The 26,453-nt window shown below is 43.9% G+C and overlaps 1 protein-coding gene across 2 annotated transcripts in view; it reads left to right on the forward strand.

The window, feature by feature from the left end:
• ARHGAP31 (Rho GTPase activating protein 31) overlaps nucleotides 1-26,453 on the forward strand; it is a 122,571-nt gene that overhangs the window by 77,809 nt on the left and 18,309 nt on the right. For both annotated transcript variants that reach the window (XM_027526582.1, XM_027526673.1), the window contains exons 4-9: nucleotides 4,516-4,598; nucleotides 5,761-5,868; nucleotides 6,552-6,694; nucleotides 10,701-10,899; nucleotides 15,129-15,253; nucleotides 25,485-25,547. In XM_027526582.1, coding sequence (XP_027382383.1) covers nucleotides 4,516-4,598; nucleotides 5,761-5,868; nucleotides 6,552-6,694; nucleotides 10,701-10,899; nucleotides 15,129-15,253; nucleotides 25,485-25,547 — 721 coding nt within the window. The remainder of the gene's footprint in view (nucleotides 1-4,515; nucleotides 4,599-5,760; nucleotides 5,869-6,551; nucleotides 6,695-10,700; nucleotides 10,900-15,128; nucleotides 15,254-25,484; nucleotides 25,548-26,453) is intronic.

A 26,453-nucleotide genomic window follows, 5' to 3' on the forward strand; every position in this document is an offset into this window, starting at 1 on the left:
CCTGTAGGGTGCAGCCCAACAAGGTTTAAGTTCTTAAATGACTTTCCCCAACATTCCCAGCTTTGACCTAAAAGAAACACACCCCCTAGGAAAGATATAAGGCAGAATGAGTGTTATATGAAATGGAATTTTTATTATACAGCAAATACAATTGGGTAAAATTAAAATGATTTGTGTGTGGTAATTTCCAACAAATGCCCTAACAATATAAAACATAATTAAATTATATTTTCTTTTCGTTTCACTGAAAAAAAAAAAGTTGTATAACTTATGATAAACATAGTGGATCTCAAAAGCCACTAGGATGACATAAAAAAATAACTTTTTAAAAAGGATAAATACATAAGAAAAGAAAACTGAAGAGATAATAGCAAAGAAGAGATCAACAAAATGTTGGAAGATGGAAGAAGGATGATAAGAGGAGGCTTGAGTTCCAACTTGCTCCACTTTGCTGAGCATCTACAGAAGGGGAGGCCAAGAAAAAAATGCCAATTTGTATCACAAAACACTAGAAAAGTTCAGGAATTGAAGATAATGGTTATCAGGGGAAACTGAAAACAGAATTGGTTAAAAGGCTTTATAAGAGCAATCAGACCTTCAGATCTCCTTGCTTAAGCAATCCCCTAATCCAAATAGAAGGAAGCTGACTTTTCAAAGACGTTTTATCAGAGACGCTATTCACTTAAGAGTCAAAGGCAGAAAGGGGGTAAAGTGAGAAGAGTAAGTAAAAGCCTCCTCTAAATAAGTTCTACTGGGCTCCCACAATGCTGGACTTACGAGCCTGGGCAATGTTTATCAATTTTTAAAAATCATTCCCTGGAGTCTTTTTTTTTTGAGAGTTTCCTTCTCCCTAATCTCCCCTTAATTCATTACAATTAAGAATTTTGTGTTTGTGTGTCATCTTACACTGTTGATTTTTTTAAAATTTTATTTTATTTTTAAACTTTACATAATTGTATTAGTTTTGCCAAATATCAAAATGAATCCATCACAGGTATACATGTGCTCCCCATCCTGAACCCTCCTCCCTCCTCCCTCCCCATACCATCCCTCTGGGTTGTCCCAGTGCACTAGCCCCAAGCATCCAGTATCGTGCATTGAACCTGGACTGGCATCTCGTTTCATACATGATATTTTACATGTTTCAATGCCATTCTCCCAAATCTTCCCACCCTCTCCCTCTCCCACAGAGTCCATAAGACTGTTCCATACATCAGTGTCTCTTTTGCTGTCTCGTACACAGGGTTGGCATTTTTAAATGCAAAGCAAAATACAGATTCATTCACTTACTCACTTAATGCAACTAACATCTCTTGAGCACCTGCTGTCTATACTAGGCAGGCACAGTTCCAGGTGCTTGGTAAGCAAGTCAGATAAAATCCTTGTTCTCATGAAAAGTGAAAGTCGCTCAGTCGTGTCCTACTCTTTGCCACCCCATGGAAGTCCATGGAATTCTCCAGGTCAGAATACTGGTGTGGATAGCTTTTCCCTTCTCCAGGAGATCTTCCCAACTCAGGGATAAAACCCAGGTCTTCCGTATTGTGGATGGATTCTTTACCAGCTGAGCCACAAGGTTCTCATGAAACTTACATTTTAATTAAAGAGATAGAGGACGAATAAATCTAACGCATAACTCGATAGTGAGAACTGTTGATAAGCACTATGAAGACAGTTAATGCAGGACACAGGTCAGAGAGGGCTTCCCTGGTAGCTTAGTAGTAAAGAATCCACCTGCCAATGAAGGAGACGCAAGAGACACGGATTTGATCCCTGAGTTAGGAAGATCCTCAGATTCCTGAGTTAGGAAATGGTAATTCCCCCCAGTATTCTTGCCTGGGAAATTTCCAAGGAGAGAGGAACCTGGTGGGCTGCAGTCCATGGGGTCACAAAGACTCAGAGACGACTGAGCAACTGAGCACGCACGTGTGCACAAGTCAGAGAATTCTGGGGACTGATAATCAAAGCTCTCCTGTGAGGTGATATTTGAACAGAGACAAAGATGAAGCAAGGGAACAAATTATGCAAGTATCTGGTAGAAGAGGGTGCTGAGAAGAAATAGCAGGTGCCAAGGCCCTTTTCGAGAAGGACAAGGGAATATATGGAGGCCAGCACGGCCCATAGGGAGCAAGCAAGGAGGAAATGATGGGAGACGAGGAATTTGAAGATGGGCCAGGTGCCTGCTGCCACAGGTGTGACAAAGACAGGAAGGTATAACAACTGTCTGGAAGATAACAGTGGTTGTCTCTGGAGACTGAGGGTCCAATGTTGGAAGGAAGACACTTTCTTCTGTGTATTCCTTTAAACCCTTTGCATTTTTAAAATCTTGTGCATGAATAACTTTTTAACCTAATCACTTAAAATAATTAAAAATAACAAAAGTGGCTTTATAATAATTTTTAAATAATACAAAATAAAAGGTAAAAACTGAGTTGCAGCTGGGGTGCAGTTAGAAGGGACAGACCCGGTTGCTCATCCATCCTGGGGATAGGGCTGCCCGCGCGCAGGGGCTAAGGAGCTGTTCAGGTAAGCAGAGGAAACCAGAGCCTGGGCCTGGCCAGAGGGGATGGGAGACCAGCCCGTGCCCGAGTCCTCAGAGTTCAGGAAGCTGGTCTTCTTGACACTGACTGGAAGAGAACAAATGTTCACAGATTCAACCTGGATTTTTTAAAGTTTAACCGTCAGCAAGATTGTCTTGGGTAATGTTGAGTGAACTTCTCTTTTAGGCAAAAGATTGGGATGGGCAAAGTTTCAATTCCCCAGTGATGGACTCTGCTGTCCTAATGTGGGAACACAAAGAGATGGAAAAATAGCTTTGCAGGGAGCAGACCCTCTGGGAGAACAATGAAGATAGATCTAGAGAGCTTCCAAATAGGGTTGGGGTGCAAAGGGGAGAGGCTGTGAATAATAAAATGATCCCATATGGGACCTGCAGGCAGCAGGGGTGAGCCCGCCCAGTCTCTCGGAACAGAGGTGACTAACAGCTTCCTAAAATATTAAAGGAACTTTCCATGAACGCTGTTAAATTGACCTACACCTTTCTTCCTAAGACACACTTATAGAAAGTGGGGGTGGGGTAGGCGCTTGGGAAGGGGGTGGGTGTAAAGCTTTGCAAAGCTCGTCCTCTCTTTGCCAAGAGAGGAAGAGAGGCCCCCCGCCCCTCCTCCGCCCCGCCCTTCACAGGATAGAACACAGGAGGGTCCACGCCTCATTCCTTCACCCCTCCTTTGAGGCTGTCTCCCTTCACTCGCTTTATGAGATTCTCCCTGTCTTGAGAATCAGGATCTCCCCCACAAATCTGTTTCCTAAATGACAGAGCCCAGGAAGAGGGCAGAGGTATCAGGTGCTTTCTCCAGGCTCCATTCTGGTCCTCACCCTCTACATCTGCACATCTCAAAAAGCAAGAATTGCGACAGAAATCATATTTATGCCAGCTCCGTTTTGAGGCTTGCAAACCCAGCAGAAGACTGAGACAACTGTGACCCTCTGAGCCCCGAGTTTCTCCCCACTTCTGAGTAGGAAATGAAGTAGAGTTTCCCCACATATTGATTTTTTTTATTGCCTTTGAAAATGGTTAGCTTTTGTGAATGCTTTACTTCAGTTAAATAAAAAAGTCAAACAAAAACAAGTTGGTGGCCAAAACTCTGGTATGATGTCCCACTTAGGAAAATGGAGCCAATAGTTGAGCCCTTTTAAAGTGTCTCGATCTGAGTGGGGTTACACGGTTATTATGCATATGAAAGGACTTGGGAAGCTGTAGCAGAAGATTTGTGCATTTTTAGTGTAGTAAACTATAATGTAGTGAAAAAAAAAAAAAAGATGTGACTACTGACCTTGAACTCAGGTACCGCTCCCATGCGGGCAGTCTTGAGTACTCAGCCACTGGGAGGGGCCCTTGAGCCTGAGCACAGGCAGGACAGATTCACAGGACGGGGTATAGGGGAATCTGTCGGGGACACCTGTGTTGTGCAGGAGCCCCAGGCAGGCCTGGAATCACACTGCATGTACTGCAGCCCTTGCCTCTCTTGAGGGCCTGGGCTGAGCTGGGAACCACATACCCACACAGGAAACAACCAGAGAGCAAGTCCGGACAAGGCCACCGGGTCTCAGGGACAAAGCTCTTATCCTGCTGAGAAGGCACGTCTTCACGTGGTCCCCACTTCCTGGAATCAACGACAGGCTGCCTGGCCACAGGAAAGTCTCAGGCTAGATGGAAGTGGCTGTTTGCACCCAAAAAGACAGCTGGCTGAATAAACAGGCAGCCACCCTGTCATCTCCACCTCTCTCGGTCTCTGTCCCTGTTTCTCTCTCCCAGTGCCCACGTTGTTAGACACTTTCCATCATGAACTCTTGGAGATTTTAGTGGTTTGTTTTTTCTAGAAAAGTGTGCCTCCTGGAAGGATGATCTCTAGGCGTGGTTGGGAGGCTGGAGTACCAGAAGCCTAAATAAACCCCACAGATCCAGGGGGGTGTCCTCTTCTTGAGCACTCACCAGATTGTTTCATTTCTTGTCCGCAGGAGGCGGTGTCTCATTGCCCCGAAGAAGGCCAACTGGCCCGAATCCAAAATGTTATCCAGGAGCTCCCTCCATCCCATTATAGGTAAGAATTCTTGGTAAAAGAAATTCACAGTCTCTCAATGTGATGTTAATACCACAGATGCAGGCTGGCATCATAAAAGGGGACAAATTCAGTGGACAGTGGCTTTCTGGGGTAGGTTGAGGTAGGCGAACAGGTCAGTTGTATCAGAGCGAGTTGGTGCCTGACCAGAGACCCTGGCAGGAAGGGACAGCCCATGTCTAAATTACTTTCACAGTACACCTCAGAGTCCCATAAGAATCATTTCTGATTGCACAGGCCAGTCTCACAGAGATCTAGATTCTTAGCCAGGTTCATAGCTTAACCAAATCAGTGGAAACCAAGATGGTTTCTAAACAGGGTTTGACTATCACTCTTAAGCATTTGGCTGACTGATGTCTCTGTATGCTTATCAATACTAGCCCTTCATCATTTCAACGTCTCTCCTTCTCACAGTCTAGTCCCTAACTGTGCCACCTGTCCCTATGAAAGTCACTCAGTCATGTTCGACTCTTTGTGACCCTATGGACTATAGCCCACCAGGCTCCTCTGTCCATGGAATTCTCCAGACGAGAATACTAGAGTGGATTGTCTTTCTCTTCTCCAGGGGATCTTCCCTATTCAGGGATCAAACTCCAGTCTCCCAGCATCATAGGCAGATTCTTTACCATCCGAGCCACCAGGGAATCCCAGTGGTTCTTAAACCTAGCCAGGTCTTTATAAGAGGGCAGATTTTGATGTGGTATAAGAACATCCCAGCAATAACAGATGTTATTCATCCACCAAATGAGTTCCTTAACCAGTACAAGGGTGCCCATAGCTGAAAGAATTAGAATAAAAGCCGAGATGAGGGCCAGTTTCAAGACTGTGTGGAGGCCATGCTGCCCTCGGTGACAGGAGGCACAGGCTCCGAGCACTGTGAGTCCCGGGATCCATCTCTGACTGCACTAGCATCCTCAGCTGACTTCTGTCGAGAGTGTCTCCTCCCCACCCATGGCCAGTGCTCCTAGGGCCAAGAAAATTACTTCCATCTATCTTGATATCTTCCTGATAGCCTTCTAAAATTCATGAAATAGACGTATTTAGAATCTCTTAACTCAACCTTAGAAATTATCTCCAGATATCAGGTTTCACACAGACTTTGAAGTTTCCTACTTTTTTTTTTTTTTTCAATGAACTGTTACAGGACCTTGGAATACCTGATTCGACACCTGGCCCACATCGCATCCTTCAGCAGCAAGACCAACATGCATGCCAGGAACCTGGCCCTGGTGTGGGCACCCAACCTCCTCAGGTGACCATCTCCCCTCACCTCACTGCCCCAGTGGGCTCCAAGCAGCCCCCGATTCACACGAAACCTGGATTCTTCAAAACTGAGCCCCTCTGCTAGACAAACCTTTGGCTAAGTGGTTATTTGTCACACAGGGGAATTAAAGGTGATTTTAACAGCCCTTGCCTGCTAACCTTGGAAACTCTGGAACCCAGAAGTATATTCTGGCTACAGCCATGATGTGGCCAGTGTGATAGACCTGTATGTTATAATTTCCTGGAAAGGTCTTTCTGGGTCTTTGGGGTTCCTTGGCTTTTGTTGGTTTTGGTGGGGTCCTAGCTAGCTAGAACCTGAATTAGCTGCTTCACATGACTTTGTAAATGATGACCTGCCCTTAGAACAATTCTTTGGAGCTTGAAGGAGATCCTATGAAAAAAACAAAATCAATTCCTATATATTGAGTAATACAGTGTTTATAGCTTTGCAGTTTATAGTGCCTGGTGACTGTTTCCAATTTGTCCAGTGTGTTGGGCTTCACAACCTTTGAAGCGTCTCTTCAATTGATCTTAAATAGTTATATTAATACAAATTAACAAGCTGTATACATTTAGAAATTAGGGCCTGTGCAAAAGGCCCACTGGCTCCCCACTTATGCTTCAGTAGGTAGGGCAGACTCATTCACTGAATGTGTTTCTTCTGCGGTTCAGATCTAAAGAAATTGAAGCCACTGGTTGCAATGGAGATGCAGCCTTCCTCGCAGTCCGGGTCCAGCAGGTGGTGATTGAATTCATACTGAATCATGTGGATCAAATCTTTAACAACGGTACCCCCGGGTCACTGGAGAATGATGGTAATGACTCCTCCTGGCATCCACTTCTTCTTTGCCCGAGGCACGGGATCCGAGAACAAGTTCGAGTGGGCTGGGATCTAGCTCTCAGTGTCAGCTATGTGTGTCGGCTGACAACACTGTGTGTCAGTGTCTGAGGATCATGTGTATGTACATGTGTGGCTATGCGGCAAAGGTGTGGTGTGTGCAGATGTGGCTCTAGTATGTTTCTGATCAGTTGCATACATGGCCTATCCCGTGAACATGGTGTGGTGACTTTGAATACTGTTCTGTTATTTTTAGTGAGTTCTTAAACTCTTCCAGTTGTTATCTAGAGGCACTGGCAATATCCCCCCAACTATTAGCTTTTATTTTTACTTCCAGTATGATATTGCAGAAGGCTTAAGTGAGTGAGTTAAGAAGCATCCTGTTCATGCTTGTATTTATATTCAGAACGCCTTCTCTTTGCAAGCATTTCTTTTTTAAATTGAAATATAATTGACTTACAATATTGTGTTTGTTCCATTTACACATTACACACACCTGTATTCTTTTTTTGGTTCTTTCCCATTATAGTTTATTATAAGATATTGAATGTAGTTCTCTGTGCTACACCCTGAATCCTTATTGTCTATTTTACATATGGTAGTGTGTATCTGTGTAATACCATATTCCCGGTTTATCCCTGCTCCACTTCCCCTTAGGTAACCATAAGTTTGTTTTCTATCTCTATGAGTCTGTTTCTGTTTTATAAATAACGTCATTTGTACTATTTTTTAGATTCCACGTGTAAGTGGTATCATATAGGATTTGTCTTTCTTGCAAGCATTTCTTGAGCACTTGCTTTGTTGTGCCCTGCCCTGGACAGTGGGCATACTGCAGTGGGTGTGTGTTTGTGGGTGCATGTATGTAGAGATTAGCTAGCATTGAAACCCACTATATGTGAGAAACAGTTAGCTGTTCCAGGTTGGATGTAATGAGATGCAATTCATGATGTTCCAGTCCTCATGATAACATAATGAACCCCAGGAATGCATTGGTATTGGTTTATGCTGCTCGAACTCATATGAGCCTAATTTGTAAAAATAAAAAATCCAGCTGATCAGTAAACCTGATAACTACCATTTGTGTGAGGGTACAATTTCCAGCATTAGCATACATCACATGACTGGGAAGGCTTGTTGAAACACAGTTTACTGGACCTCATACCCAGAATTTCTGATTCAGCTTGTCTGGAGTGCTGCTGAAAATCTGTATTTCTAACAAGTTTCCAGGTGATGCTGCTGCTACTGGCCAGGGTCCATACCTCAAGAACCAGTGTGTGTTAGAACTATATCTTCAAAATATTTGTATGAGCTGATCAAAGCATTCTTTTCTAGTTTGGCTAATAAGCTTGGGAAAATCAATTATAACCATCAAAGTAATCAATTGCAATTAATATCAAATTTTGATTCCTGGTATAATAATTCTTACCCCCATCCTGTCCTCTATGTGGTTTATGATCTTTCTTTTAAAATTCACATACCATAAAATTCACCGCTTTAATCATTTTATAGTGTGCATTTCAGTGGTTTTTAGTGTATTCACAGGATTGTTCAACCATCACCACTGTCTAATTCCAGGATGTTTTCATCACTCCAGAAAGAAACCCCATACCCAGTAAAATAGTCACTCCACATTTTGTCCTCCCTTCCCACCAGAGTCTGGCAACCAGTCATCTGCTTCCTGTTTCTATGGATTTTGCTTCTTTTGCACATTTCATATAAGGGGGATCATACAATACATGGCTTTTAATGACCTACTTCTTTCACTTAGCACATGTTCTCATAGATCAGCATTTCATTTTTTTAATAGCTGAATGATATTCCATTGTATGGATATACCATATTTTATGTATCCACTTATCAGTTGATGGACATTTGGGTTGTTTCTGCTTTTTGGTTATTACGATGCTGCTGTGAACAGTCATGTACAAGTTTCTGTGTGAACGTGTGTTTTTAATTGTCTTGACTATATACCTAGGAATGGCTGACGTTTTTTATATCTTTATTTTACCTTGCATTTTGTGCTAAGTTTCTTCAGTCTTGTCTGACTGTTTGCGACCCCATGGACTGTAGTTTGCCAGGCTTCTCTGTCTATGGGATCCTTCAGGCGAGAATACTGGAATGGGCTGCCATTGCCTTCTCCAGGGGATCTTCCCAATCCAGGGATTGAACCCACAACTCTTATGTCTCCAGTGGGTTCTTTACCACTAGCACCACCTGGGAATGGAAATAGTATGCTTTCATTCATTCATCCTTTTGAATCAACCAGTAATTCACTGGGGACTTACTGTATGCCAGGAACTATGGTGGGCCCTCCACACATATCATCTCATTGCCTTATCACAACAACCATCCTAAAGTTATCAACCTTATTTTATACATGAAGAACCGGAGAACCAGAAAAGCTTAGCAACTGGTAGGACTGAACATGGAACCTAAATTTTCCAGCCTGTGCTTTTTCCTTACCCAGTGATGCCTCTGGGAGGGAAAAAAAAAAAAAAAAAAAAGGAAAACAAATAAATAAACCATTGTAGAGAATTATGACTTTGGGAAATGTTCTTCTTGACAGCAAATTCCACCCATGACTGTTAGTGTTAAGGGTGTTCCTAATTCCACCCTGGAAATGCCTGTCTTTTTTATGACCATTGCCTTAATCAGCTTTTGTCCCACATATTGAAATTTAGTTTCCTCTGAGCCTTTAACTCTTGACTGCCTCTAATACATATTATTCAGTGCATTCCACTTAAATGTTCTGAATTCTTATTGACTTTGGTACCATACTGAACGTTTACACAAAATGGAATAAGTCATTTGTTGTCGTTGTTCAGTCACTAAGTCATTTGTAGCAAACTCTTTGTGACCCCATGGACTGCATGGCAGGCTGCCCTATCCTTCAGCATCTCCTAGAGTTTGCTTATATTCATGTCTATTGAGTCAGCGATACTATTTATTTAACTGTCTCACCCTCTGCTGCCCCCTTCTCTTCCTGCCCTCACTCTTTCCCAGCATCAGGGTCTTTTCCAATGAGTCGGCTCTTCACATCAGGTGGCCAGAGTATTGGAGCTTTAGCTTCAGCATCAGTCCTTCCAATGAATATTCAGGGCTGATTTCCTTTAGGATTGGCTGGTTTGATCTCCTTGCAGTCCAAGGGACTCTCAAGAGCCTTCTCTAGCACCACAGTTCAAAAGCATTCTTCAGCCCTCAGCCTTATTTATGATCCAGCTCTCATATCTGTATATGACTACTGGAAAAACCCATAGCTTTGACTGTATGGACCTCCAACCTTAAATTGCCTTAGAGGCCATGTTTTCCAGCTGCAGCTGCTGCTAAGTCACTTCAGTCGTGTCCAACTCTCTTCAACCCCATAGACGGCAGCCTACCAGGCTCTGCCGTCCCTGTGATTCTCCAGGCAAGAACACTGGAGTGGGTTGCCATTCCCTTCTCCAATGCATGAAAGTGATAAGTGAAAGTGAAGTCGTTCAGTCGTGTCCGATTCTTCAAGACCCCATGGACTGCAGCCTACCAGGCTCCTCTGTCCATGGGATTTTCTAGGCAAGAGTACTGGAGTGGGTTGCCAAGAGAAGGGGTAATCTCATCCCCACCCTAGCTGAGTGAGACCTCCTCTGTGGCTGAACACACATTCTCACCTGACCGAAGGACTAGGCAGTACCCAGGGGCAAATACCCTTAGCTGTTACTCTGGCACACATGAAGTGCTCAATATGTTGTTGCGTGAATGAATGGTCTGTCTCTGAAAAGTACAGGAATGCAGGTTACCTTCTGAAGCCTCTGTGTGCCCTCTGGCTGGGCTGGCCAGGATTGCTATCACATTCCTATATGTAGTCTTTGCCACAGACCCCACTATGCCCAAGAGAAGCCCCTGCCAGGAGGTCAGGAATGGAGGAGCTGTGGCTGCAGGCATCTGGCTGGAACTGGTGAACAGATCCACTCCCAGGAGGTCTATGAGCTCTTCTCTTCTCTTTACAGAAAACCGGCCTATCATGAAGAGCCTGACTCTGCCCGCCCTCTCCCTGCCCATGAAGTTGGTGAGTCTGGAGGAAGCTCAGGCCCGGAGCCTGGCTACTAATCATCCTGCCAGGAAGGAAAGAAGAGAGAATAGCCTGCCCGAGATTGTCCCTCCCATGGGCACCCTCTTCCACACTGTCCTTGAGTTACCAGACAACAAGTAAGTGGCCTTCTTTCAAATTCTGGGAGATGTTTGGGTGGCAGGGGACAGAGGAGGAAGTGGTTAGAGTCTCAGGGCTATAATGGCAGCATGGGCTGGGGTTGTGATCTGGTTTGGGGGGTAAGGCGGCCTTCCAGAAGAGATGGGAGCTGATGCCACGACATCCACCAATGTGCATTCCCTCACTGCCCCAAAGTCTTTGAGACCTTGATCTCCCACCAGAGATCCCTAGTACTATGGTGGGGATAGGGCTCATAGGTGTCAAGAATCATAACTAAAATCCCTTATTTCCTAGCTTAGACAAAATAGCCTTGATGTTTTCAAAAGGAAAGTTGCTAAACAGAAAAATTTGCTGCCTCCTCCACCCTGCACCTTCACGGCACATTATAAAAGGCGTGGCGATGGACGGAGGACAAGTTGACAAAGCACCACTCTGGGCTGAAAACTCTTGAGGACACGGCGCTTGAGGACATGCATCCTGGCTTCTGTTCCTCCTCTCTTACCTGTCAGAGCCTTCCCTTCCCTGCAAGAACAAAACAAACACCATTTTCACTCACGTCTTTCCTCACTCTCCTTTTCATTTCTTCTGTTGTAACGCTGGTCTCCACACATTCCTCGGTTATGGAAGCAAGAGTCCTAAATTCTAGGCAGACAGTAAGTGGAGGAGCCGGAAGGCAATCTTTTCGTTGAAGAGTATCATCCTTGCTGTTTAGTCAGTGAAAGGAGGTGTAAAAGTAGAACCCTCAGACCTCTCGTCAGTGTCCTCCACATGATGGCACGGCTGTTTCCCTCTGGGGAGGGAGAGTGCGCTGGGTGCCTGGGAAGGGTGACTGGATCTCACCTGGCAGGAAACGCTCCATTTCCTGGCACTGCCCCTCCCCCCAAATCCCTGGAGGATGACACTTTCATCCAGGGATCAGGAAGAAGGATAGCTCTGAAGGACAATCAAGTATACCTTCCCTGTGCTGTCAGCCACACCTGGGGTGCACCATGCCTCAAGGTATAGGCTCAAGGCCAAGTGCTTGACGACATTAGGCTAGATCCGACAGAAACCACGAAGCACTGCAGGTCTATCGCTGATGGTAGAAGCATGTGTTCTTTGAGAACCCTGTGGAGAAGACGTCCTCTGTGGAGCCCACACGTGCCAGGGTTTCATCCCAGAACTTTTTGAAATATAATGGCTAGGCCAGCCAGAGCCTGGCAAGGCCTCTGTGGTGACCTCTGGTGGCAGCAGGTCCTCTGGGCCCCGTCTGAGTTCAGTTCAGTTCAGTTCAGGCGCTCAGTCGTGTCTGACTCTTTGTGACCCCGTGGACTGCAGCACGCCAGGCCTCCCTGTCCATCACTAACTCCTGAAGCTTACTCAAACTCATGTCCATTAAGTTGGTGATGCCATCCAACCATCTCATCCTCTATCGTCCCCTTCTCTCCCAGCATCTTTCCCAGCATCAGGGTCTTTTCAAATGAGTCAGCTCTTCACATCAGGTGGCCAAAGTATTGGAGTTTCAGCTTCAGCATCAGTCCTTCCAATGAATATTCAGGACTGATTTCCATTAGGATGGACTGGTTGGATCTCCTTGCTGTCCAAGGGACTCTCAAGAGTCTTCTCCAACACCACAGTTCAAAAGCATCAATTCTTTGGCGCTCAGCTTTCTTTATAGTCCAACTCTCACATCCATGCATGACTACTGGAAAAACCATAGATTTGACTAGACAGACCTTTGTTGACAAAGTAATGTTTCTGCTTTTTAATATGCTATCTAGGTTGGTCATAACTTTCCTTCCAAGGTGTAAGCGTCTTTTAATTTCATGGCTGCAGTCACCATCTGCAGTGATTTTGGAACCCAGAAAAATAAAGTCAGCCACTGTTTCCACTGTTTCCCCATCTATTTGCCATGAAGTGATGGGGCCAGATCCCAAGATCTTAGTTTTCTGAAAGCTGGGTTTTAAGCCAACTTTTTCACTCTCCTCTTTCACTTTCATCTAAAGGCTCTTTAGTTCTTTGCTTTCTTCCATAAGGGTGGTGTCATCTGCATATCTGAGGTTATTGATATTTCTCCCAGCAATCTTGATTTCATATTGTGCTTCATCCAGCCCAGTGTTTCTCATGATGTACTCTGCATAGAAGTTAAATAAGCAGGGTGACAATATACAGCCTTGACATACTCCTTTTCCTATTTGGAACCAGTCTGTTGTCCCATATCCAGTTCTAACTTGCTCCTGACCTGCATACAGATTTCTCAGGAGGCAGGTCAGGTGGTCTGTTATTCCCATCTCTTGAAGAATTTTTCAGTTTGTTGCGATCCACACAGTCAAAGGCTTTGGCATAGTCAATAAAGCAGCAGCAGATGTTTTTCTGGAACTCTTTTGCGTTTTCGATGATCCAACAGATGATGATAATTTGATCTCTGGTTCCTCTGCATTTTCTAAATCCAGCTTGAACATCCGGAAGTTCACAGTTCATGTATTGCTGAAGCCTGGCTTGGAGAATTTTAAGTATTACTTTGCTAGTGTGTGAGATGAGTGCAATTGTGTGGTAGTTTGAAGATTCTTTGGTATTGCCTTTCTTTGGGATTAGAATGAAAACTGACCTCTTCCAGTCCTGTGGCCTCTGCTGTGTTTTCCATATTTGTTGGCATATTGAGTGTAGCACTTTCACAACATCATTTTTAGCATTTGAAATAGCTCAACTGGAATTCCATCACCTCCACTAGCTTTGTTTGTAGTGATGCTTCCTAAGGCCCATGTGACTTCACATTCCAGGATGTCTGGCTCTAGGTGAAGCCTCACACCGTTGTGATTATCTGGGTTATGAAGATCTTTTTTGTATAGTTCTTCTGTGTAGTCTTGCCACCTCTTCTTAATATCTTCTGCTTCTGTTAGGTCCATACCATTTCTGTCCTTTATTGTGCCCATCTTTGCATGAAATGTTCCCTTGGTATCTCAAATTTTCTTGAAGAAATTGCTAGTCTTTCCCATTCTATTGTTTTCCTCTGTTTCTTTGCATTGATCACTGAGGAAGGCTTTCTTATCTCTCCATGCTATTCTTTGGAACTCTGCATTCAAATGGGCATATCTTTCCTTTTCTCCTTTGCCTTTTGCTTCTCTTCTTTTCACTGCTATTTGTAAGGCCTCCTCACACAACCATTCTGCCTTTTTGCAGTTCTTTTTATTGGGGGTGGTCTTGCTCCCTGCCTCCTGAACAATGTCACGAACCTCCGTCCGTAATTCTTCAGGCACTCCGTCTATCATATCTTATCCCTTGAATCTATTTCTCACTTCTGCTGTATAATCGTAAGGGATTTGCTTTAGGTCATACCTGAATGGTGTAGTGGTTTTCCCTACTTTCTTCGTTTTCAGTCTAGCACTCAACTCCCTGCTTCATCAGGGAAATAAGAGACAAAGCCAGAGACACTGGCCACCCTCTGCGTTTCTCTGCCGTGGCCACTGACCACACCCAGCAGTCTGCAGCTCTCCGGGGCCAGGCTGTCTTCTAAATTGCTCTCTCATCCACCCCCTGTCCAGCCCACTGAAGTCTTCCCTAGCCTTCTCCTCATCTGTGTATGTCCCAGAAGTGTGGCTGCAGTGCAGGGAGCAAAAAAGGACTGAGGTCTCTGGTCTTTAGTGTTTACTCCCGTAAGAAATAGATGTCTTTGAAAACCCAGGAGAAAAGTGTTCATCAGAATTTCTACCAGAATTCCCAGAACTGTGGTTGCTTGTGACCTCTGAGTCTCGCACCAACCCCTGCCTCTGTTTGCTGCCAACCCCTGCTTTTAATGGGCTTCCCTCGTGGCTCAAATGGTAAAGAATCTGCCTTCAGTGTGGGAGGCCTGGGTTCAGTCCTTGGGTCAGGAAGATCCCCTGAAGGAGGAAATGGCAACCCACTCCAGTATTCTGGCCTGGAAAATTCCATGGCCTGAGGAGCCTGGTGGGCTACAGTCCATGGGGTCACAAAGAGTCAAACATGATTAAGCCAGTTTCACTTTCCTGCTTTTAATAGCACCTCTGAAAAATGTGATCCTTCACTCTGACTCATGAAAACCTGGCTTGGTCATCAAGGGCATCCTTGGACAGGGTGAGAGTCAGGCTCAGCTTGGATTTTTTAAAAGAATTTCTTGCCATGTCAGAATCATTCATAACTAAGAACATGTTTGGGATATTCCTTCTATAGTTCAGAGTCCCATTGAAATGGCTAGTTACCCAACTTACCCGCTGTGGCTTGGCTCTTTTAGAAGAAAGCTCTCCAGTAAATCCAAGAAGTGGAAATCAATATTTAACCTGGGACGTTCTGGATCAGACTCCAAATCAAAGCTGAGTAGAAACGGGAGTGTATTTGTGAGAGGACAGAGGCTCTCAGGTAAGAATCAACAATGGTTATGTTCATAAGAGAGATATAAATATATATTTTTAGTTCTATTTCTTAAGTCTTTGGTTTGATTAGGTCAAGCTCACTAATCCTAGAAGAGAAACTTATAAATTAACTGAAGAGCCTTTTTTGTTTCTTACTAAGTTTATTTATTTATTTTTGGCTGCACTGGGTCTTGTTTACCCGGGCTTTTCTCTATTGCAGTGGGCAGGTGCTGCTCTTCGTTGCGGTGCACTGGCCTTTCATCGCAGTGGCTGCTCTTGTTGCAGAGCTCTCGCTCTAGGTGTGAGGGCTTCAGTAGTCATGGCACGTGGGCTTAGAGCATAAGCTCAGTAGTTGCGGTGCATGGGCCTCATTGCTTTTGAGGTGTGTGGGGTCTTCCCAGAGCATGGATGGAACCCGTGTCCCCTGCCTTGACAGGTGGGTTCCCAACCACTCACCACCTTGGAAGTCCAGTGTTTCTTTTTTAAATAATTTTGGATTTACAAAAATTTTTCAAAAATAGTACACAGAGAATCTATATACCCTTCATGCAGCTTCCCCAAAAGCTAATGTATTAAATAACTGTAATACAATGATCAAAACCATAATGTTAATATCTATGTAATACTATTAAATAATTTACAGATGTTATTTGTATTGGGCCCTTTGTCCTACTAATGTCCAGGCCCCACGGGGCCAGAATCTAGTCCAGGAACCCACACTGCATTTAAATGTCATGCTTCCTAAATCTTCCAACCTAGGCAGCTCCTCCATCTTTCTGACTTTGACACTTTGGAAGAGTTTTGGCCATTTATTTTGTAGAATATACCTCAGTTTGGGATTGTCTGATGTTTTCTCATGGTTAGATTGAGGTTACAAATGCTGTGCCTGTCACAGTGCGTCATATCAGAGGGCCCATGAGGTCAGTGTTTTATTGTTGGTGATGTCAACTTTGATCACTCGGTTAAAGTGCTGTCTACAAGGTTTGTTCCTGTGAACTTACTATTTTTTTCCTTTGCAATTAATAAGTGTCTTGTGGGAGATACTTTCAGACCATGCAAATATCCTTTTCCTTATCATACTTTCATCCATGAATTTTAATATCTATCAGTGGTTCTTGCCTATAACAGTTATAACTATGGTATTTACCATATGGTAATTTTCCATTTTCATCATTCTTTCTACATTTATTAATGAACTTTACTGTAAGGAAGATCTGACATTCAAATAAGGATGCTGCCCTGTGAAAATTATATCTGAGTAGTAAGTAGAACTGATGCAGGGGGGAACCAAGGGAACCACTATAAAATGGGGAATATAATCAATCAAGCTGAATATTGTTTCAGAAAGGGAAGGCCAAAGAATTTGCCACAGTGGCATTTAGTGTTATAGACTGAAAGCATGATTTTTTAAAAATGAGAGCAATAGTTATGAAAACAAGTAGTAAAAGGTAAACTTACAAATGCAATGAGCAAACCTTGATTGAATCTTAGTGTGAAAAAATAAAAAATACTACAGGGCTTCCCGGGTTGTCCAGTGGTTAAGATCCACCTGCCAATGCAGGGAACATGAGTTCGATCCCTGGTCCAGGAATATCCCACGTGCTGCAGAGCAACTAAGCCTGTGTGCCACGACTACTGAAGCCCACACTCTGGAGCACGTGCTCGGCATCCAGGGAAGCCACCATAGTGAGAGACCTCCACACCACGATGAAGAGTGGCCCCTGCTCGCCAAAACTAGAGAAAATCCACATGCAGCAATAAAGACACAGTGCAGCAAAAATAAATTTAAAAAAAAATTTGTTTAAGGGCTACAAAAGATAATTTTGAGGACAAATAGGCTAGATTTTAGATGAAATTAAAAACAGTAAATTTTCATAGTTTGCTGGTGCTTATGAGACATGCTGCTGCTGCTGCTGCTGCTGCTAAGTCGCTTCAGTCGTGTCCGACCCTGTGCGACCTCATAGACAGCAGCCCACCAGGCTCCCCCATCCCTGGGATTCTCTAGGCAAGAACACTGGAGTGGGTTGCCATTTCCTTCTCCAATGCATGAAAATGAAAAAGTCAAAGTGAAGTTGCTCAGTCGTGTCCGACTCTTATGCTAAAGTTAAGTATTTAAAGATGAAGTGTCAAAATATTCAAACTCACTTTCAAATGATTCTGTAAAATATAAGTATGTAGGTAGATAAATAGATTAGAAATAGATGAAACAAACATATGGCAAAATGTGAACCTAGATGGTAGGTTTAGACGTCTTCAACAGTTCTGAATGTTTGAAATTCTTAACAATAAAGATTTTTGGGGAAAAAACTAATATCTGTAGAGGAAATTTAGAGAATATCTTTAAGAAGCTTCCTCAACACTGGTTATAATTGTGTGCCAAGGATCATAAAGCACAGATGTTAGAAGTCATCACATTGTCCTACTGGAGTAATGAGGGATTTCACCAGGTACAGTGGGTTCAGTGGTTTAGGCTGTGTGTGCATGCTCAGTTGTGTCCGACTCCGTGGACCCCATGGACTGTAGCCTGCCAGGCTCCTCTGTCCATGGAATTTTCCATGCAAGAATACTGGAGCAAATTGTCATTTCCTACTTCAAGGGGTCTTCCCGAACCAGAGATTGAACCCACATCTGTGTCTCCTGCATTAGCAGGTAGATTCTTTACCACTGCACCACCTGGGAAGCTTGGTTTCAGCTCAAGTAAGAGCAAATCCAACTCTCTTGGCTTCTGCAAGGAGGTAACTTATTGGGACCACCCAGATGTAGGGAAAGCTTCAGGGACGATTTAGTCCAATGGCTGTGTTTCCATTTCTCCATGTTTTCCTCAGCTATGCCCTCCTCTGAGGGTCAGCTTTATCCTCAGACTGGCTCCCTTTGTAGCAACAAAGTGGGTATAGTATTCATAGTTCTAGGTTTTACCTTTGACTATCATTATGACCAGAAGGAGAAAGAACATCATTTCTGGTAGCTTGCTTCTTGGTACAGGGACCCTTCTTTCCCAGAACCTCCGCATTAAGTGTCTGTCGCCCTCCCCACCTCCCACCCCACAATAGTAGCCTTCATTAGTCACATGGGTTGATCGTTATGGCCAGGAGTGCTCTGTGCTGACCAGCTTAGGACTGGACTCCTGAACCAATCACTGGCATGAGGAATGGCATTACACCCATTGGGTGAGGAATGAGGTACCCCCAAGCTGGACAGGGCTCTGTGAGAAGGAGAAGGGAAATGGATTCTGGGTAGCCATCTGTAATATCCATTATATGGGGGAAAATGTATTTCACAAAATGGCAAGATGGTCAGGTGAAGAGGACAGGTCGCCGTAGGTATGGGAGGCCAGATACAAGTCAGAAGTTAGGATTCTCAAAGGAGAATTTAAGCGGTGTACCTGGCAAGAAATTCCTGATCTAATAATAGATTTGCTGAAGCACATCAGAGAGAACTTCAGTTACAGAATTAGTGCCACAATGTAAGAGGTTCACCAAGTACCAAAAAGTTAAAAGAACAAAACAGTTGAATAAAAATAGAATAAATGATTTGCTTTGATCGTGACTTAGGAAGATTTCCACCCCCGTGTGGTTTTCGAAAGGAAGAAGCTCCAGGTGCTGGATCAAACAGTGGTAAATTCATAGAATTTACAGGATGTCCCTGGCCGGCTCCTCAGCTCAGCTGCACCTCAGAATCACCCACAGGATGTGGTTCACACCCACAGCAGCTCTGCATCAGGAGGACTGTGATAAAGTCAGAGTATTGGTAACTTTTTAAAAGCTCCCCAGGAGATTCTGATATGCACCCACAGTTGAAAACCACTGCTATCTCATGAACAAGCTAGTCAGAAATAGTTCATCAAACTGGCTGGCTTTTGATGAGGTGCAGAGGTGAAATTAAAGAACCATCAATATCAATATAAATAGCTCTCTGTGACCTTGACTATTGTCTGAGTGGCCATGTTTCACCAGAAGAGTGTTGTTGAAACCCTAGAAATTAAAGACTGCGTGGGGGAGAATAGGGGGTGGTCATAACCCTGTAGTAGCCTCATTATTTGTTGAAATATACTTGTGAAAAAAGGAAATCAGTGAATTAACATATTTAAATAATTTTTAAATCTCTTTTTTTTAAGTTTCATAATTAAGAACATTTTAAAAGTTGATTCACCATGTTTATAGTACTGGAGTTTTTTGTGGGGAGGGGGTGCAGGTGAAGGGATGTTTAACCATGTTTAGAAAATGGAACAGAAATAGGAGATACTAAAGAGCAATATTGCATAGGAACCTGGAATGTTAGGTCCATGAATCAAGGTAAATTAGAAGTGGTCAAACAGGAGATGGCAAGAGTGAACAAAAATGGACTGGAATGGGTGAATTTAATTCAGATTATCATTACATCTACTACTGTGGGCAAGAATCCCTTAGAAGAAATGGAGTAGCCCTCATAGTCAACAAAAGAGTCTGAAATGCAGTACTTGGATGCAATCTCAAAAAACGACAGGATGATCTCTGTTTGTTTCCAAGGCAAACCATTCAATATCACAGTCTCTATGCCCCAACCAGTACTGCTGAAGAAGCTGAAGTTGAACAGTTCTATGAAGACCTACAAGACCTTCTAGAACTAACACCTAAAAAAGATGTTCTTTTCATCAGAGGGGACTGGAATGGAAAAGTTGGAAGTCAAGAGATACCTGGAGTAACAGGCAACTTTGGCCTTGGAGTACAAAATGAAGCAGGGAAAAGGCTAACAGAGTTTTACCAAGAGAACGCACTGGTCATAGCAAACACCCTCTTCCAACAACACAAGAGAAAACTCTACACATGGACATCACCAGATTTTCGATACCAAAATCAGATTGATTATATATATTCTTTGCACCCAAAGATGGAGAAGCTCTATACAGTTAGTGAAAAGACCAGGAGCCGATTGTGGCTCAGATCATGAACTCCTTACTGTAAAATTCAGACCTAAATTGAAGAAAGTAGGGAAAACCACTACACCATTCAGGTATGACCTACATACAGCAAATCCCTTACGTTTATACAGTGGAAGTGACAAATAGATTCAAGGGATAAGATCTGATAGAGTGCCTGAAGAATTATGGACAGATGTTCCTGACATGATACAGGAGGCAGGGATCAAGACCATCCCCAAGGAAAAGAAAGGCAAAATGGTTGTCAGAGGAGGCCTTACAAATAGCTGAGAAAGGAAGAGAAGCTAAAGGCAAATGAGAAAAGGAAAGATACATTCATCTGAATGCAGAGTTCCAAAGAATAGCATGGAGAGATAAGAAAGCCTTCCTCAGTGATCAATGCAAAGAAATAGAGGAAAACAATAGAATGGGAAAGACTAGTGATCTCTTCAAGAAAATTAGAGATACCAAGGGAAATTTCATGCAAAAATGGGCACAATAAAGGACAGAAATGGTATGGATCTAACAGAAGTAGAAGATATTAAGAAGAGGTGGCAAGACTACACAGAACTATACAAAAAGATTGTCATGACCCAAATAACCACAATGGTGTGGTCACTCACCTAGAGCCAGACATCCTGGAATGTGAAGTCAAGTGGGCCTTAGGAAGCATCACTATGAACAAAGCTAGTGGAGGTGATGGAATTCCAATTGAGCCATTTCAAATCCTAAAAGATGATGCTGTGAAAGTGCTGCACTCTACATGCCAGCAAATTTGGACAACTCAGCAGTGGCCACAGGACTGTAAAAGGTCAGTTTTCATTCCAATCCCAAAGAAGGGCAATGTCAAAGAATGTTCAAACTACCACACAATTTCACTCATCTCACACTAGCAAAGTAATACTTAAATTTCTCCAAGCCAGGCTTCAACAGTATGTGAAGGATGAACTTCCAGATGTACAAGCTGGATTTAGAAAAGGCAGAGGAACAAGAGACCAAACTGCCCACATGCTTTGGATCATAGGAGAAACAAGACAGTTCCATCTACCTCTGCTTTATTGATTACACCAAAGCCTTTGACTATGTGGATCATAATAAACTGTGGAAAATTCTTAAAGAGATGGGAATACCAGACCACCTGACCTGCCTCCTGAGAAATCTGTATGCAGGTCAAGAAGCAACAGTTAGAACTGGACATGGAACAACAGACTGGTTCCAAATTGGGAAAGGAGTATGTCAAGGCTGTATATTGTGACCCTGCTTATTTAACTTATATGCAGAGTATATAATATTTCATATATAATACGAAATGCTGGGCTGAATGAAGCACAAGCTGAAATCAAGATTGCCAGGAGCAATACCAATAAGCTGATACCCAGATGACACCACCCTATGGCAGAAACTGAAGAGGAACTAGAGAGCCTCTTGATGAAAGTGAAAGAGGAGAGAGAAAAAGCTGGCTTAAAACTCAACATTCAAAAAACGTAGATCATGGCATCTGGTCCCATCACTTCATGGCAAATAGATGGGGAAACAATGGAAACAGTAACAGATTTTATTTTCTTGGGCTCCAAAATCACTGCAGATGGTGACTGCAGCCATGAAATTAAAAGACACTTGCTCCTTGGAAGAAAAGCTATGACCAACCTAGACAGCATATTAAAAAGTAGAGACATTACTTTTCCAGCAAAGACCTGTCTAGTCAATGCTATGGGTTTTCCAGTAGTTATGTATGGATGTGAGAGCTGGACCATAAAGAAAGTTGAGCGCTGAAGAAATGATGCTTTTGAACTGTAGTGTTAGAGACAACTCTTTGAGAGTCCCTTGGAGTGCAAGGAGATCCAACTAGTCCATCCTAAAGGAAATCAGTCCTGAATATTCACTGGAACGACTGATGCTAAAGCTGAAACTCCAATACTTTGGCCACTTAATGTGAAGAACTGACTCACTGGAAAAAACCCTGATGCTGGGAAAGATTGAAGGCAGGAGGAGAAGGGGAAGACAGAGGATGAGATGGTTGGATGGCATCACCAACTAGATGGACATGAGTTTAAGCAAGCTCTGGGGGTTGGTGATGGACAAGGAGGCCTTGCATGGTGTAGTCCTTGGGGTCACAATGAGTTGGACACAACTGAGCAACTGAACTGAGCTGACTGAAAGGGTAAGAAAAACTTGGGTACTGACTGAATGGAGATGCATAAACTCTGAAGTCTCCCAGACACATGTGTACTGGAATTTGTGTCAATGTATTATCAAACAGGAAGATTCTAGGGAATCTTTGAGCAGGGAAATAAAGCCACAGAGATAATCTAAGAGAGGGAACTCAAGGACCCAAAGAAAACGGGTGAGTGCATTTCCATGAGGCCAAGGTCCCAGGCAGAAAAAAAATAATCTAAATACAGTTAGCTAGACTTTCCTGGTGGTCCAGTGGTTAAGAATCCACCTGCCAATGAAAGGGGCGTGGATTCAATTCCTGGTTTGGGAAGATTCCACTTGCTGCAGAGTAACTAAGCCCATGTGCTTAGAGCCTGTTCTCTTCAACAAGAGAAGCCATGCAATGAGAAGCCTGCACACTGCAATGAAGACCTAGTTCAGCCAAAAAGAAATAAGTAAATAAAACAAAACAAACAAACAAAGCCCTTTCCTAAAAGCCCAGGGGGATTCAGGTCTTTGAATGAATAAATAAATATCTACAGTTAGGCCTTCATATATGCATATGTGGGATGTAAGGGTAGACAAGGCTGATTGTAGTTCACCATTTATATAAGGATCTTGAGCATCCAGTGGATTATGGTATCACCATTTATATAAGGATCTTGAGCATCCAGTGGATTATGGTATCTGTGGGGGTCCTGGAACCAATCCCCTGCAAATCCTGAGGACAACTGTATAGTCATAGACCACAGAACCCTGAGTGCTTAGTCACTGTCCAGACAAGGAGCCAGGGAATTGTTGGAGACTGTTCCCTTCTGTGTCCATCAGGGCCACAAGGAGCTTCATTGTCAGACAGAGGGTCCCACAGGAAAGGTGAACACTGATGGCCCTGCAGCCAGAACTGTTGTCCGTCCTCTCTGACACTCACAGTCACCAGGCAAAGTTTTGTCTCCGAATGCATGATTGGAGATCTCCTGGTGGTCTCATGGTTAGGATTCGGCACTTTCACTGCCATGGCTGGGGTTCAGTCCCTGGTCAGGGAACCGAGACCCCGCAAGCTGCATATGTGCTTGTGCTTAGTCACTCAGTTGTGTCTGACTCTTTGAGACCCCATAGACTATAGCCCGCCAGGCTTCTCTGTCCATGGGGATTCTCCAGGCAAGAATACTGGAGTGGGTTGCCATTTCCTCCTCCAGGGGATCTTGCCAACCCAGGGATCGAACCCAGGTCTCCCACGTTGCAGGCAGATTCTTTACCAGCTGAGCTGCCAGAGAAGCTACCATGCAAACTGTATAGTGTAGCCAAAAGAAAAAATGAATACATGAATGAAAGGAGGCTGGCCAGGCAAGATTTTTTATTTGTTTGTTTCTAAATATTTATTTATTTGGCTGCGTCGAGTCTTGGTTGTTGTGGCATACAGGCTTTTTGTTGCAGCAAGCAGGCTTCATTGCCCCACAGCATATGGATCTTAGTTCCCCCCACCAGGGATCAAACCCATGTCTCCTACATTTGATGGTGGATCCTTAACCACTGGACCACTAGGGAAGTCCCAATGGCCAGCAGTTTTAGAAGTCATTTTGTAAATTTGTGGAAATAGTCGATCTTCCAAGGATGAGAATTCTGCTTACTTCTGAAAGGAAGGAGGTGGAAGGCAGTCTTGGCATCACCACTGCTAAGTCCTTCCAGAGCCCAGTGGGCCCCAGGCAGAGAAGCTCCGAGCCTGGGAGGCTAAGGGGTTAATTCAGAGCCTCTCAAAAGAAGCAGGATGTGGATCAAGAAGGAAAAAAGGAGCTTTGAAAGAGGGATTAAACAAGTGTGAGTTAGGACCCAACTCGGGCTAGGGCAACTCTGAGTGCTTCTTTTAGAACCATCTCCTGGGTTCTCCCTTGTTGCTGAGCCCTGGTTTATCTTGAATAACATCAGCAACAACAACAATAAACAATAATGACTTCTTCAGCATTTACTTGATTCTAGATTAATACAACCTACTTTATATGCATTACTCATTTCATCCTCATAACAGCTCTACTTTTCTTCGTTTTCATGCCAAAAAAATGAAAGTTCAAAAAGGTAAGCTGCTTATCTGAGCCCAACAGTGGGAGAATTGGGATTCAAAGTCAGATCTTTCTGGATCCAGAGTTATCTTAAAGCTGCTTCTAAAGAGTTACTTTAGAAGCCCTGGCCAGCTTCTAAATTGCCCTCTCTCCCATCCTAGCAAGTTTGACCTGGAAGGAACTACCTTCCAGCCAGTTTGGCTTCCTGAAAAGAGATGATTTTGTGAAAATGCTTATGCCTATACATGGACTAATAAGTTTTCACACTCTCCTGAAAACCTGCTTAAGTGGCTTTCAAAGGTGCAGAGTCCTTCAGGCACATAGCAGGTGCTCAAAAAAGGTCTGTTTGGTTGGGATCTGCTCCAGGGTGAGGTTGGTGGGTGAGAGCTTTAGGGGAGCAACCAGACTGTGGACCTCAAGAAGCAGAGCTGCTTGTGGGAGAAGGGTGACCCACGGGGAAAAGGTGACTCCTGAGAGACAGGGGGAAAGTTCCCTGGGCCCTCTCACCTGTTGCACTAAATTTCTGGTTGTTGAGCAGTGTAGCTACAGTCAAGAATCCTGCTGCCTGGCCCGTCACCTAGGAGGCGTTACCTGGAGCCCCATGGGTTCTACCCTATGGATGAATCTTTGAATCTTTTTTGTAAAGTAAAATTGGGTTCAGGACTCCTCATTGGCTCAGCTTCCCTGGTGGCTTAGATGGTAAAGCGTCTGCCTGCAACGCGGGAGACCCATGTTTGATCCCTGGGTTGGGAAGATCTCCTGGAGAAGGAAATGGCAACCCACTCCAGTATTCTTGCCTGGAGAATCCCACGGACAGAGGAGCCTGGTAGGCTACAGTCCATGGGGTTGCAAAGAGCCGGACACAACTGAGCCACCTTCATACTCATTGGCTCATCAGAGCTTTGTGACAAAATTGTAATCTACCTTTCTCTGTAAAATGTTAATAAACCTTTGATCTATAATTGCCCTATTTTTATAAGGTCAGTTCCCTAAAGAAAGTGAGAACATCTAAGGTGGCATGGAGACTGTTTTTCAAAGGAAAGAGATTTCTCTGTTGTACTTACAGTCTGACCTATTGTTCTAAACACTTCCTCCGGAAGTGCATTCATCACGGATGTTCTTTCTTTTGTCTTTAGTGGAAAAGGCTACCATCCGACCAGCTAAAAGCATGGACTCACTGTGCTCAGTGCCTGTGGAAGGTAAGCTCTCCCAGCTGGGTTGGGAACTGGGAATCACGGCTGGAAGAGTGGCGCCCCCACACAGGACTTGCTTCAGCAACCCCAGAAGCTGCTCATCTCCAGTCTTGCTCACACACAATCCCCCAGGCCCAGACTCCTCCATGACCCTGAACTTCAGACGCCCACATAGCCCCTTCTCCCAGAGGCCTGTTTCTCCAGCCTTCCTCCAACCGTAGCTGGAGACAACAGCCTCTTTACATTCCATCCTGAAGCAGATAATAGATCAACACCTGAAAACTAAGGCAGAAGTGGCTCCCTCTTGGGGCATAAAGAAGAGTTTTGAATTTAGGTGTTTCCATAGGCATTGGCTTCATTGTGTTTGTCAATTCAGGATTTTGAGTTGGGAGATTCATTCCTTTATTCATTAATAAACACCGACGGCACCAGCCTGGCACACAGCTGGTCCTCGCTTATTGGAGTAGATGCCCACACAGCTGCATGCCAGCCGACACCCATCACCAAAGCAGCACCTCACCACGTTGGTTCTTACAGCTTCAGCCTTAAGAGACTGACACGCTGTCGCCCTCACTTCTGTTTTTGTTAACTAACAAGCTAACAAGGATTTTTGTAGTTAGCAAGCATTGCTACAACTTGAAAGACCCAGGGCTTCCCTAGCAGCAGGCTGTTTAAACTCCCCCATACTTAAACCGTAACTTTCCAGTCCAAAATAATACAAGATATTTTGCTCTTTGATAAATGAGGCAGCCTGAAACAAAACAGAAAATCTTTAGAAACGACTTTGAAAAAAATAATTCTAAACTTGTAAAATATTCAGTGAGGTCTTTTTAAGCGGACACGATCCTTTTAGCATTTTCACACCTTTATATTCATCACTTTGCTTGATTCTGAAACCTCTTGGGGGCAGTT

Source organism: Bos indicus x Bos taurus, chromosome 1, assembly GCF_003369695.1.
Source record: "Bos indicus x Bos taurus breed Angus x Brahman F1 hybrid chromosome 1, Bos_hybrid_MaternalHap_v2.0, whole genome shotgun sequence".
In the NCBI taxonomy this organism is placed as follows: Eukaryota; Metazoa; Chordata; class Mammalia; order Artiodactyla; family Bovidae; genus Bos; species Bos indicus x Bos taurus.